Consider the following 12659-nt stretch of genomic DNA (forward strand, 5'->3'; position numbering starts at 1 on the left):
TGAAACTATATGGAATCTATGAAAGGTCGTGGGGGTCCCTGCTTCATCGCTCGCTCTCTCAACTAAGCCTAAGGGGTCCGTGGCACGAAGACGTTGAAGACTATGGTTAATTTGGTTCCATTTGTACGCTGTCAGAGTTAAGGGGAGACAAGTGAAATGTGAAAGTTTCTTGAGAAACACTAATAACATTGAAAGACATGTCATGCAGGCATCCTGCGAGGCCACCACGGTGTTGATAACCACACCATGGGGTCCTTCCATTCCATAAACACACACACCACACACTGGTGAAGGCAGACAGTGAGTGAAGATGGCGGACGTACTGAGTGTCCTGCGACAGTACAACATCCACAAGAAGGAGATCGTCGCCAAGGGGGACGAGGTGATCTTCGGGGAGTTCTCCTGGCCCAAGGATGTCAAGACCAACTACATCATCTGGGGGTGAGACTATAAGGTTTATGTTCTGGGACCACAGGGTTGGAGATCATATGCTAAGGCCTTTTAGCGACTAGCATAGGCTAACACAACAGCAGCTAAAGAAGTAGCAGTGGTGGAAAAAACTGATCGCATGTTTTCTACTCAAGTAGAAGTGTCGATGCTGCAATGAATGTAGATTTTGGAGATATGCTGTTGTTACAAGGAAAAGTCCGGAATTCAAAATGTTAATTCAGTAAAAGTACGAAAAGTGTTAGACCTCTAACAGAAAAGTATTGGCATCAAAATGTACTTAAAAGTACCAAAAGTAAAAGTACTCATTGTGCAGAATGCACCATTCCACAATCCATATAAATGTTTTAATGTATAGAAAAATGTTTTGAAAATAGCAGATCTACAAGCTCCCAAGTGGTTAATGTATGTTTTGTAATAATCACAATCTACAAAGTAACACAAGTTGACAATTCATTGTAGTGGAGTAAGAGTACAATGTTTGCCTTGCCTGAGATGTGGTGGAGTAGAGGTAAAGTATTGGAAAATGGAAATACTCAAAGTACAAATGCCTCAAAATTGCACTGAAGCACAGTACATAGGTAAATGTAGTTAGTTACTTTACACCTCTGCTAAGCTCATAGTTGTGTTTGTATTACAGTGGTTTTCACCCCTTTTCATATCAGCGTCCATTATTTATTCGGCATTTGAGCCACGGACCACCATTTGATGGCATTTAGCCTCCCAGACTCAAAACTCAAACTGAGTATGTTGTTGGATAAGATTTTGTCCACAATTCCTTGCTGTATTGATGTGGTGACATAGGAGAGATGACAGGCAAACGTTGATAACAATTGTACATTTTCTAATTGTATAGACATCTTGTGAATGAAGTAATGCAGAGTCCATTTGGTTTAATTTTACACTGGTCCCCAGACCAACCAGTGGTATAATAAATGTCTTGTAATATCTTAGTGTTGGGCTCCACCACACCTGCTGAAAGTGTAAAGTCCATAATAAAAGTATGGGTTGTACTAGCCGCAAATTGCAACACTAGATTTTTTTATAATCGGATGAATCTAGGGTTGCAATACCTCCCATAGGCAGCCAATGCATCAAAAGTTTTTTGCTATCTGATTGTATTAAACGACTTCAAACTCACCAATATTGCGGCTCTATGGAAAGCTTGGAATTTACTCTTTCTATCTGCAAAGTGTTTGTTTCGGAAAAATCCACAGTAGACATGTTATGAGTTACTTTCTATCAAAGAAATTTGGTTCAGGTGATGAGTTTTTTTTCTAAGTCCTGGAGTTTGGAAGCGCTCGTGGAAAATCCCTCAACGGTCCTGTGACCACCTGGTTCTAAATGTCACATTATGCAGGAGGCAGCGGGACATGGCGTTATGGAAGACAAGCGCTTCCGAAGTTCAACACTTACTAAAAATAAACACTTACGAAAATAAACCATGTCTGCTCGGATTTCTTGACAGAAAATAAATCATAACAATTATACAGTGGATTTTTCAGAAACAAACACTTTGCAGATAGCAAGAGTAAATTCCAAGCGTTTAATACAATCAGATAGCAAAATAAAGTTTTGATGCATTGGCTGCCTATGGGAGGTATTGCAACCCTAGATTCATCTGATTATAAAAAAAAATCTAGTGTTGCAATTTGCGGCTAGGCTCCACCACACCTGCTGAAAGTGTAAAGTCCATAATAAAAGTATGGGTTGTACTAGTAGCTTGTTTGTGATGCTGGACACACTATATTTCATAGCTGGAGCTGGTGGTGTTGTGTTGCTTGCGAACGGGTATCCTTAATGTCATGGATGTTGTCATGGATGTTGTTGATGAGGATGTCTGGACGGGGACTACCCATAAGTCCGACATCTCATTAGTCCTACAGTACATTGGTTAGGTTTAGGGTTAGGTTTAGGCATAGTTTTACTGAGGTTAGGGTTAGGTCTACTCTGGACTAATGTTGATGTTTGCAGCATCCACATCAGAAACAAACTGTCTGCATGGGTTTAAGTTAACTTTTGAGTTTAGATCAATTAATCCAGAATGATGGAGTTACTGCTATTTCCAAATGGCAGAGACTTCAATTAATTGCATAAGAGAGGACGTGGCCCATAATGGACTTATAATGATGTTTAAATTAGGTAATGTTTGGTCCATGAATCAATACACTATTATCCATCTCACCCTTCTTACTAAAGGGGTCATAGTCTGCTCTAATATGTTTAGCTCCATGTCTAGAAGTAGTGTAGCTGTAGTGTTCTTTCAGGGTTGAAAAATCACACCAGTGTTAAGTAGTGGGGCTGATGATGATAGACCAGGGGTCAGCAACCTTTTTGAAACAAAGTAATGTTTTTAATTTCATATATGGGCATTCCCAGATCACACTTGCAAATTAATTACATCCTTGTCCCTTTTATGCCCTTATATGGAGATCCCTGTCCCAGTGTCATCAATATTGAGGGCATATCTGGGAATGCCCATATATGGGCATGTTCTGACTTGCCCATATATGGGCATTCCCAGATCACACTTGCAAATTAATTACGTCCTTGTCCGTTCTATGCCCATATATGGAGATCCCTGTCCCAGTGTCATCAATATTGAGGGCATATCTGGGAATGCCCATATATGGGCATGTTCTGACTTGCCCATGTATGGGCATTCCCAGATCACACTTGCAAATGAATTACGTCCTTGTCCGTTCTATGCCCATATATGGAGATCCCTGTCCCGATGTCATCAATATTAAGGGCATATCTGGGAATGCCCATATTTGGTAACGCCCATATATGGGCATGTTCTGCCAATCTCAACAGGCACTGTTGAGATTGGATAACTGGTCCGATATACATCACTGGCCAGATAGCCAAGAATCGCATGTTGCCCTGAGGCGTCTTACTAGTTATATTGTCCAATCGGAAAAGGGACATACGGTTAAGTAATAAGTATTTGATGGCCTGTCCATTTTGCATGGACATACACACAAAGCCATGTTTTTGAGCGGCTAGCAACGCTCAACAAGCAGTTGACCCAAGACTCGTCCTGGGGGGACCCAGGTTTCCCTGTGCTCTGTGTCCTAAAATAAATATTGGCGCTTTGGCCTCTAGTGTGTGTGGCCGTTTTTTTGTCTTTTTAAGACTGCTCTTGAGATTATTCTTCTGACGTGAGCCGGCACCCCTACAAGGACCTGGTGTGTGTAGTACAAGGGGCAAGTTCTGCCGATTTAAAATGACTCCAATACGGAAGTAAAACTTCCTATGATTGGCCGCTAGTTGCGCTGTTTTCCCCCTCGGCCGATAGCAAAAAGAATTGTTCACCATTGGATCCCATTCATTTTCCCCTTTCGTGTTCTAACCTTAATTAACATTTTCATGAATACTTTATGGTTCCTATCGCTAGTTATCGCTAGCCTTTCAATCACCATCATATGCGTTTTGTCGAAATTTGGTCCAATGTATTTTAAAATAAATTATAAAGTTGCGGGGTGGGGGCGGGGCCGACTTCTGATGAAACTGATCTGCGGCCAGCCTGCATGCACTGATGCACAATTCGGTTACCCAGAGCAGAGCAGATCTAACAACTCGTCGTAATGCGACGCACTGTTAGCTAGATCGGTTTATTTTGTACAACGGCGTGTAAACATTTTTACAAAATAAATCTATTATACAAACCCAGGTTACAATGTACATTTAGCAGACGCTTAATCCAGAGCTATTAAAATGAGTGAGGACATAAATAAACACACATATATTCTCTATAATTATATAAATGTTAAAACATCGTTTTTGTTAATTCGCCTACAATGTATTTACTCTTATAGGCATATCAGCCACAAATACACGACTTGGTATTTATTTATTATGAAGGCTACCTACTGCCCGATTGTGTAACAAGCCTATATATAATGCCACCAAAACAATGCGTCTTTATTTGTTTTTTCTCGTCTTGATTTGTGCAAGTATGGCATGCCATTAAGCTAATAGCCCTACATAAACATATCGACACCAGACAACATATTAGTGGCCACTTACAGCCAAAATAGCCTATATGTTCTAAGCCAAGGGAAGCCTATATTATTTTATAAACTCCTCTTTAACATTGGCATATGGCATTCTTGATAATTTGTCAATCATATGCCTACCACAGACTTACTTTACATTAGGCCTACTTCAGACCATTTATCAAATATTTCATGTAACATTTTGGAAACTGAAAACAGCACTTTTTATATGAAGTTGCATGTCCTGCTATCCTGTATAATTGCCATACCTCATATACCTGTTGTTGGAGCCAGGATGGGAGATCTCGGTCGGGAGCTCTTTTGGAATTTGAAGTTGGTCATAGCAGACTTCAGCGACGTGATGTTATGGCAATTATCTGGCTTTTTGTAGGTTTAGAACGGCTATTAGGTAATAATGTATTTCTCCCAAGTAACCACTCGTATATAAAGTGGTATAGCCTATAATATAATATAAAACTAAAAAGAAACACTCAACATTTAGCCTCACCAAATGGTATTAATTAAAACATTTGAAAATAACACTGAGGCTACAGTATAATTGTCAATAGAACAGTCTGCAGCACGTCAAACTAAGTTAGCACTTACATTCACTCACACATACAAATGTCACACAAATTTGCATAGGAACGCACACAAATAGACATAGGTTGATCTCACATTTTATTTCCAAAATATAAACCAGAATGAAATTGACTGAATCAAAGAGGAGGAATATGCTGAATGATGTAGGCCTGCTACTGTAAAAAACCTCAATCAAACAAATGACATGACTCAAGCGCATTTACGATCGCTGATTGAAATAACCTCTTTAGCCTCCCGGAATAATTAACCCACGATACTGCATGTCAGCTCAATAATTAGTTCATGAATCCATTCGTGAATCCAGCTTCTCTTCTACTGTAGGCTACTTAGCATGTCACAATCACAGACTGTAGTCACAATGGACAATTCATATGCATATTGCATCCATTCCTACATTAATCGCATTGTTAACATAGGTGTCAAATTGTTGTCAGCTTTTGTTAAGAGGTGTGACTGAGAACTATGAATGCAACTATGAACTATATATGATGTTTATAGGACTGAGGTTGCATTGCAATCTCAGTCCTATAAACATCACAAATCCCTGTTAATAAATATGAATAAACACATGCATATTTCTCTGGACGAATGCCTCTTTGCTTTGTGAAAAGTCTAGTGGACAATTAGCCCCATATAACCTCGAGACACAACAGTATGCAGCGACGGGTGAGGTTCTATATGGGGCTAGTGGACAACTGGATTATTATAAGACCCAGCGGAACTACACGGGCACTTTCAAAAGTGGAGTCCTCAACAAGGCTTCCATGCGGGGTACAGAGTCCTAGACGGCCCGGTCAGGTTAGCGGTAGCCTCGGGAACCCAGGCTTGGTTAGCGGCGGCTGCAGCGGCTACTCCAGAGTCCAAACGTTTCGGTGCTCAAATCTCCGTGGCAAAATGAAAAAGTTATTCGGACATTTACTGTCACTGCGGTCCGTCTGTGTCATAGACTGTAGAAAAATAGGCTGTGTGTTGTTGTTGTTGTTGCGTTGTTGGCTTGTGGGCGATCCACGTTTTCTTCTTCGTCTGCTGTATTTTCGGCAGAGCTCAACACATTCTCCCAAGTATCCTTGCGTTGCACGTGACCGTTGGCAGCCAATAGCATCTCTGGTAGCATTACAATTCTATTTATTTCTATGATGGCGACACCCATTTCAAGGCGTGGAAAAGGGCCGTTTGCGCTGCATAGAAACCAATGGCGTCATTTCGTCCATATTTTTCTACAGTCTATGGTGTAGTATCCCCGTGCACAGGGACCCTGGTCAACAACAACAGCATGAAAACCTTTTATCGTATTTATTTTCGTCAAAGCTTGGAGAAAAGCTTGTTTTATGACGCATTTTCAGCTTGTAGATCTGCTACTGTTTTTGGACATATGAGGTTTCCACCCGACGGATTTGACTATGTTGTTTTTAGTTTTTGACAAACTAAGTCAGGATTTAGATGCCTTTGCATTGGGAAAATGTCAGTATTAATGTTAAGTTATAGTTATTCCGTAAACAGAAATGAAGCTTGACTAATTGCAAATTTACTAATTTGCAACATCTGTCTGTATTAGATTATTTTAGTGTGCAGCTCAAATATAAATGAATTACCTGAGAGTGGTTTTGGTTTACTTTGAGATTGTGTCTCACAAACTGTTAATTTGACATCAATACCAGTCCAAACCTGTCTTTAACTGTTACCTCTTCTGTTTTCTTCTTTCAGAACTGGAAAGGAGGGGCAGCCCAAGGAGTATTATACTCTTGACTCAATTCTGTTCTTGCTCAACAATGTGCATCTCTCTCATCCATCGTATGTGCGAAGGGCTGCTGTAAGTCACTTGAAGTCATTCTCACCATCATATGCTTGATTTGAAATTAACCTCTAAGAAGAACATAGAAGAATTGTACTCACATATTATTATTTTCTGTTTGTTTGTTTTAAAATAGACGGAAAACATTCCAGTCGTCAGAAGACCTGATCGAAAGGGCCTGCTTTCTTATCTCAATGGCGAAAGTTGTAAGTGGTATTTGCAATGACTATTGAACTGAATGTCAGCTTAACTGGTTCCGTTTTTTACAGTGTAGCTCTGCAGGCGTCTATAAGTTATGTCAGTATGTCCGGAGCTAATTTGAACACTGCTGGAAAGATGTGTACCAAATTTCTTGGGAACACTGCACAATTCTACAGAATTCAATTCAGAATTCAATTCAGAATTCTACAGAATTCAATTCAGAATTCTACAGAATTAATTTCAGAATTCTACAGAATTCAATTCAGTGGGGCTCTGAATGGGCTGAAACCTTGCTCAAATTTGGAGTCGTAACTATGTAGACAATGTAATAGACAAAATGGTAAATGGTGCATTTATATAGCGCTTTTATCCAAAGCGCTTTTCATAGATTGTGCATTACATTCACCCATTCACGCACACATTCATACACCGGTGGCGGAGGAACTCGCCGGGAGCAATTAGGGGTTCAGAGTCTTGCCCAAGGACTCTTCGACATTAACTCAGAGAGAGCCCGGATTCAAACTAGGAACCCTTTGTGCTCTAATAACGGTTTCTCTACCCCTGAGCTATGCCGCCCCTAGACAACTATACTACAACTAAAACGTCATAATATGATATCTGAGATGTACATTGGAACGATGCCATTCCCATGTGGATTATTATTTTTTTCTTCTTTTTTAAAACGTTTTCATTGAGCCATAGTTTAAACGTGTTGATTGTAACGTAGTTAGGTGTTGTGACGTCATACAACAATTAGTTCAGTGGCTCTCTACTTTTTCTGTATCAGGGCGCACTTTAAAATCTTCAAAGTATTCGCGGGCCACCCATCTGATCACTTCACGTTTCGAAGCATGTTTATTGTAATGATGAATCAATGGATTGTGTTCCACTTTGGGTCAATGGAGCTAACCTAGTAGGCTATACTTATTTATTGGTACAACATTTTAATATGATTATCATTAAAATCTTTGTTTGCGTGTCCACTTACAATATCCTCACAGCCTCGGTACATGAGTTTAGAGCCATTGCAATAGTTGGCAGTTGTTGTAGGGTTAATGGTTAACTGACTACTTGTCTTTGTTTTTATCTCCACAGCTGCTTCAACAAGCATCGACAGAAGTGCCCCCATAGAAATAGGTCTGCAAAGGCCAACGCAAGGTATGCTTGGACGTGTAATTCTCACGGAGGATTCAAAACTCCTCACTTTTTTGTCTACTATGTATTGATCATTACTAAAATATCAATCAACTAAGCCATCTATCCAACACTTAATCCAGGAAAGTTAATGGCTGACTTCTCTTTCCTTTTCCCTTCTCCTCAGTCAAACGAGCAGCTGATGAAGTATCATCTGAGGCTAAAAAACCAAGGGTTGAGGTAAACGGACACCCCTCTCTGAGCCCTACGTGCTGAATATACTTTGTCATACGATGAATAGCGAAACGTAGCCAAACTCACTTTATGAGCTTGTAGATGGGCTATTTTCACTATTTTAGAAACGTTTAAAATAACAATTATTTTCATTTGGAAAAGTTCCCAAAATTGGGACGCCAGGGTTTAAGTTGTTGATGGAACCATGAAGAATCTGCCACCATATTTATTTTCATCATGGAGTTGAGACATAGAGTTGAGTCCAACCAGCATCTCCCGTGTCCTCCTGAATGAATTGTGACCCAGCATAGCAGAGGGGCAGTCATTTCGGAAAGCACAGCTTTAGACCAGCCCTGAAATTATTATTTTTTTTTCTAAAATGTCATAAAGCCACAAAAGCATTTCATAAATATCAAGCTACATTTCACTTAAATGCCAGAGCTTAACTCTGCATGTAAATAAGACTTTTTTTAAATTAATGTGAAGAGAAACCGAACATTTTGCAGGTTACATTTCATCTAAAAGGCTGAATTTCTCAGATCTAGTATTTCTGCATGGCATAACTCTATAAGCCATATCTACAAAACTGTTGGGTCAATCTTCACAACCAATATATCATTTTGTAGCTATGATTCCCAGCTTAAAAAAAAAATTCAATGACTAGACCCTCAGCTGTGTTCGGTCACAATTGGTTCCAGACTGCTGCAAAACAAACCCCCGGTGGGGTGTGCAAAACAGGCCCGGTAATTGAGGAATGAGGTATCTAGGTTTTTATGACAGTCAGAAGGCAAAAACAAAAAGCATAATCAGCTGTTGCCAGTGAACAGCACAACCTAAACAGAGGTTATTGCAGTTCCATAAAGTCTAAACAAGGAGCTTATCTGTATCCCATGGCCCCATTTGGTTCATATGTTAGCTATCGGCAGTGAATGAGACTGAGTCAATGAAACGAAAAACAGAAGAAAAAAAAACACATGAGACTCTTGTTACTAAAGGTTTAAATTGCGAAGGTCAAATCACAATTTTATCCTCTGCCCGAACGAGCTGTCATTACAGCTCAACAGTTGAAACTTTGGCCGGGGAACTGAGTTTGAATCGCAAATTGGTCTTAAAAGTTGTGGATTGCAGCTTTTTAACCGTAGGTGGCAAAACAACCACACTCTCATAATGTACGCTCAAGCATTAGCAACAAGGCTTTTTGAGATGATGTATCATACAAGATTGTCAGATCGTCTAATTTCGTGAAATTTAGGGCATTAATTTACAGGGGAAAAAAACGTTAACATTTTGAATGATGGAGATACAAGGTCTCCTCTGCCTGACAGGAATGATTATGTTGAATGTCTGAAGCAATGATATAATCTCTTCAGTTCAGTTGTGAAGGAATGAATGGACTCCCATGTTCTTCCTCTTTAGGATGAGGAGCGGGTGCGTCTGGATAAGGAGCGTCTCGCTGCGCGTCTGGAAGGCCACAAAGAAGGCAGCGTGCAGACCGACCAGATCAGGTAACGATGCTTTCAGCCTGACATCAGTGCCTCAACGGTTCTTAACGTTTGTATTTGCACACTAAAAGCCAGCACTCTTTTTCTGTCATTGGCCCTATAGGGGACACCTTTCGTCTCTATGCCTACGCTGATTCAGTGTTGATTTCGTCGACTAAGACTATGACAAAAAAAAAATTGTCGACTGTGTTTTTTTCACTGACGAAAACTAAATAAAAACTAAGCTGTGTTGTTAGGGAGGGACTAGTGGAGGAGAAAGTAATTTTATGTTTGGTTGCTCTCAGGTGTTGCGTGCTGAAAATAGCAGATCTACAAGCTCACACGATGCCATCAAGGGCTGCCAAAATACATTTTTAGTTGACTAAATCAACTGTAGATTTAGTCAACTAAAATCTTATGATATTTAGTCGACTAAAGTTAGACTAAAACTAAAACCTTTCAGTTGGCTAAATTATGACTAAAACTAAATGACATTTTATTCAAAAGACTGCCTAAAACCAAATCAAAAGTTGCTGTCAAAAATAACACTGCGCTGATTAATGGCAACATTTACCATGTTGCAGTTCTCACTTTAAAATAAAGTCAAGTATAGTATAGTTTCGAATAATCAGAAGAATCTTCGCCAGGGCAGTAGTTTCTAAGTAAGTAAGCCTTGCCAAGCCATGAGGCCCATAGGGCAGGACTCAGGAGCCTATCTCCTGTTTCTGTAACTTTAACTTCAGCAAAAATAAAAGTTTAGCAACAAGGAATACACACAAACACTGTTCTGCGTGCCTTTCGTGAATCGGAACATAAACCCCTGTTTTCTCGTCCTTTTCTGTGTCCCAGGTCGCTGTCCGAGGCCATGTCCGTGGAGAAGATTGCGGCCATCAAGGCCAAGATCATGGCCAAGAAGCGCTCCACCATCAAGACTGACCTGGACGACGACATCACCCTGAAGCAGAGGAGCTTCGTGGACGCCGAGGTGGACGTCACCAGAGACATCGTGAGCAGGGAGAGGGTGTGGAGGACCCGCACCACCATCCTCCAGAGCACCGGCAAGGTCTGTTAACACTAGGGCATTCACCAAATATTCTAATATTCACTATTCGACGTTGTTCACCGAAGTGGAATATTCGCTCATTTTAATGTTTTCTCTTTAAAAAATATATAGTCTAGTTTATAAAGCTTGGCTAGATAGGAAGTCATAAGAATGAGTTGTCAATGCCCCTGGTGGATGAATGTGTTAATGCTCTATACCAGGGATTCTCGAAACTTTTTAGGCCGTGACCCCCAAAATAAACATATTTGGACTGGGGACCCCCCACCCTGACAAGCACTTGGAATTGTAGGTATTACATGTGACTCGGTTCCGCAGATAAATATTGTGAAAATAGCATGTAGATCTGCTATTTTCACAATGTTCTCCTCTTGCTTACTTAATATTTGACAGTTTGGCCAGTCCTGTCGGATATTCGACTATTCGAATACTTTGAGGTCGAATAATTCGAATACAAAAAATCACTATTCGTGAATGCCCTAGTTAACACTGGTGTTGACTTCGTCGGCTAAAACTATAGCTGGCTAAAACTGTTCGTTGACTACCTTTTTTCAACTTTGTCAACAAAAGGAACTATACTAAAATGTTAGGGAGGGACTAGAGAAGAGATCCAGTAGAACTAAAGTCATCATGGGTGCGCATGGATGTCACCGACCAAAAATAGCTGATCTACAAGCTCACAACGTGTTGCGCTGCAACACGTTGTGAGCTAGTAGATCATTTTAGTTGACTAAACTCTTACGATATTTAGTTGACTAAAACTAGAAGTTTTTTTAGTTGACTAACCCGACTAGAAGTAAAACATTTTAGATGACTAAAACATTACTATAACTAAACATAATTGTATTCAATAGTCTATGACTATAACTAAACCAAAATTTGCTGTCAAAATCAACAATGGGTCAGTTCTAACCTCCAGTCACCCATAGTTCTGTCACATGGGCCATCGATATGTCCGTACAGGGACAAAAGTGTCCGTGGCAAATACTTGTTTTACACACCATTATAATGTTCTTATTTTGATCATAATGCCCAATTTCTGAATGTCGTGTCTCCAGGTTCTCTTCAGAATATGTATGACTCTGATTTACTGTCACACTGGGGCACATTTAGGAGTGCATTCATTCTCAAACGTTTTATTTGCAAGGCCCACTTAACACTTAGGCCTACTTATGTCCTCACCACAGCTGCTTGTGTCAGTCTCTGCTGCTGTCGTAGGTTAACCTTTGCCTCTAGATGGCAGCACTGCGTCAGGATTTAGCTCTGTCTGGCTGTTGTAAACTGAACAGTGGTGGAAACCAAAAACTGGCCAAAACTGTTACTATTCTATTCAGGATTCAAATTCAAAAAGGGGAAAATGTCAGCAATCTGGCCAGCCATCGTCAAAGAAAAGGTCCTTTTCACTTAACTGGAGCTCAGTTAGTCTGTTCTTGAGAGACTATACTGTCAGTGGTTGTCAGTGGTTCTCAAACCTTTTTCATGTGAAGGACCCCCAAAATGATATGTATTTGACCACGGACCCCCATTCAACATATTTAGTTCCAGGGACCACCCAGAAGCAAAATTTGAGTTGCAAACGTTTGCTTTGAAAATACATATATTCAAAGATTTGCACACATTTTCACGACTTTTTCAAAAATAGCAGATCTACAAGAGTGCTGTGCTGCGAGCTTGTATATCTGCTATTTTTCACTGGTTAAAGCATT

The 12659-nt window shown here is 40.2% G+C and overlaps 1 protein-coding gene across 1 annotated transcript in view; it reads left to right on the forward strand.

Annotated features, from left to right (window-relative positions):
- Positions 1-300: 300 nt before the first annotated feature.
- Positions 301-12659, forward strand: part of cdc73 (cell division cycle 73, Paf1/RNA polymerase II complex component, homolog) — an 85048-nt gene continuing 72689 nt past the window's right edge. The window contains exons 1-7 of the mRNA XM_080726179.1: positions 301-441; positions 6756-6861; positions 6980-7049; positions 8140-8202; positions 8366-8418; positions 9829-9917; positions 10743-10956. Of these exons, the coding sequence (XP_080582305.1) occupies positions 311-441; positions 6756-6861; positions 6980-7049; positions 8140-8202; positions 8366-8418; positions 9829-9917; positions 10743-10956 (726 nt within the window). The 5' untranslated portion in view covers positions 301-310. The remainder of the gene's footprint in view (positions 442-6755; positions 6862-6979; positions 7050-8139; positions 8203-8365; positions 8419-9828; positions 9918-10742; positions 10957-12659) is intronic.

Source organism: Nannobrachium achirus (genome assembly GCF_963921795.1).
Source record: "Nannobrachium achirus genome assembly, chromosome: 5".
In the NCBI taxonomy this organism is placed as follows: Eukaryota; Metazoa; Chordata; class Actinopteri; order Myctophiformes; family Myctophidae; genus Nannobrachium; species Nannobrachium achirus.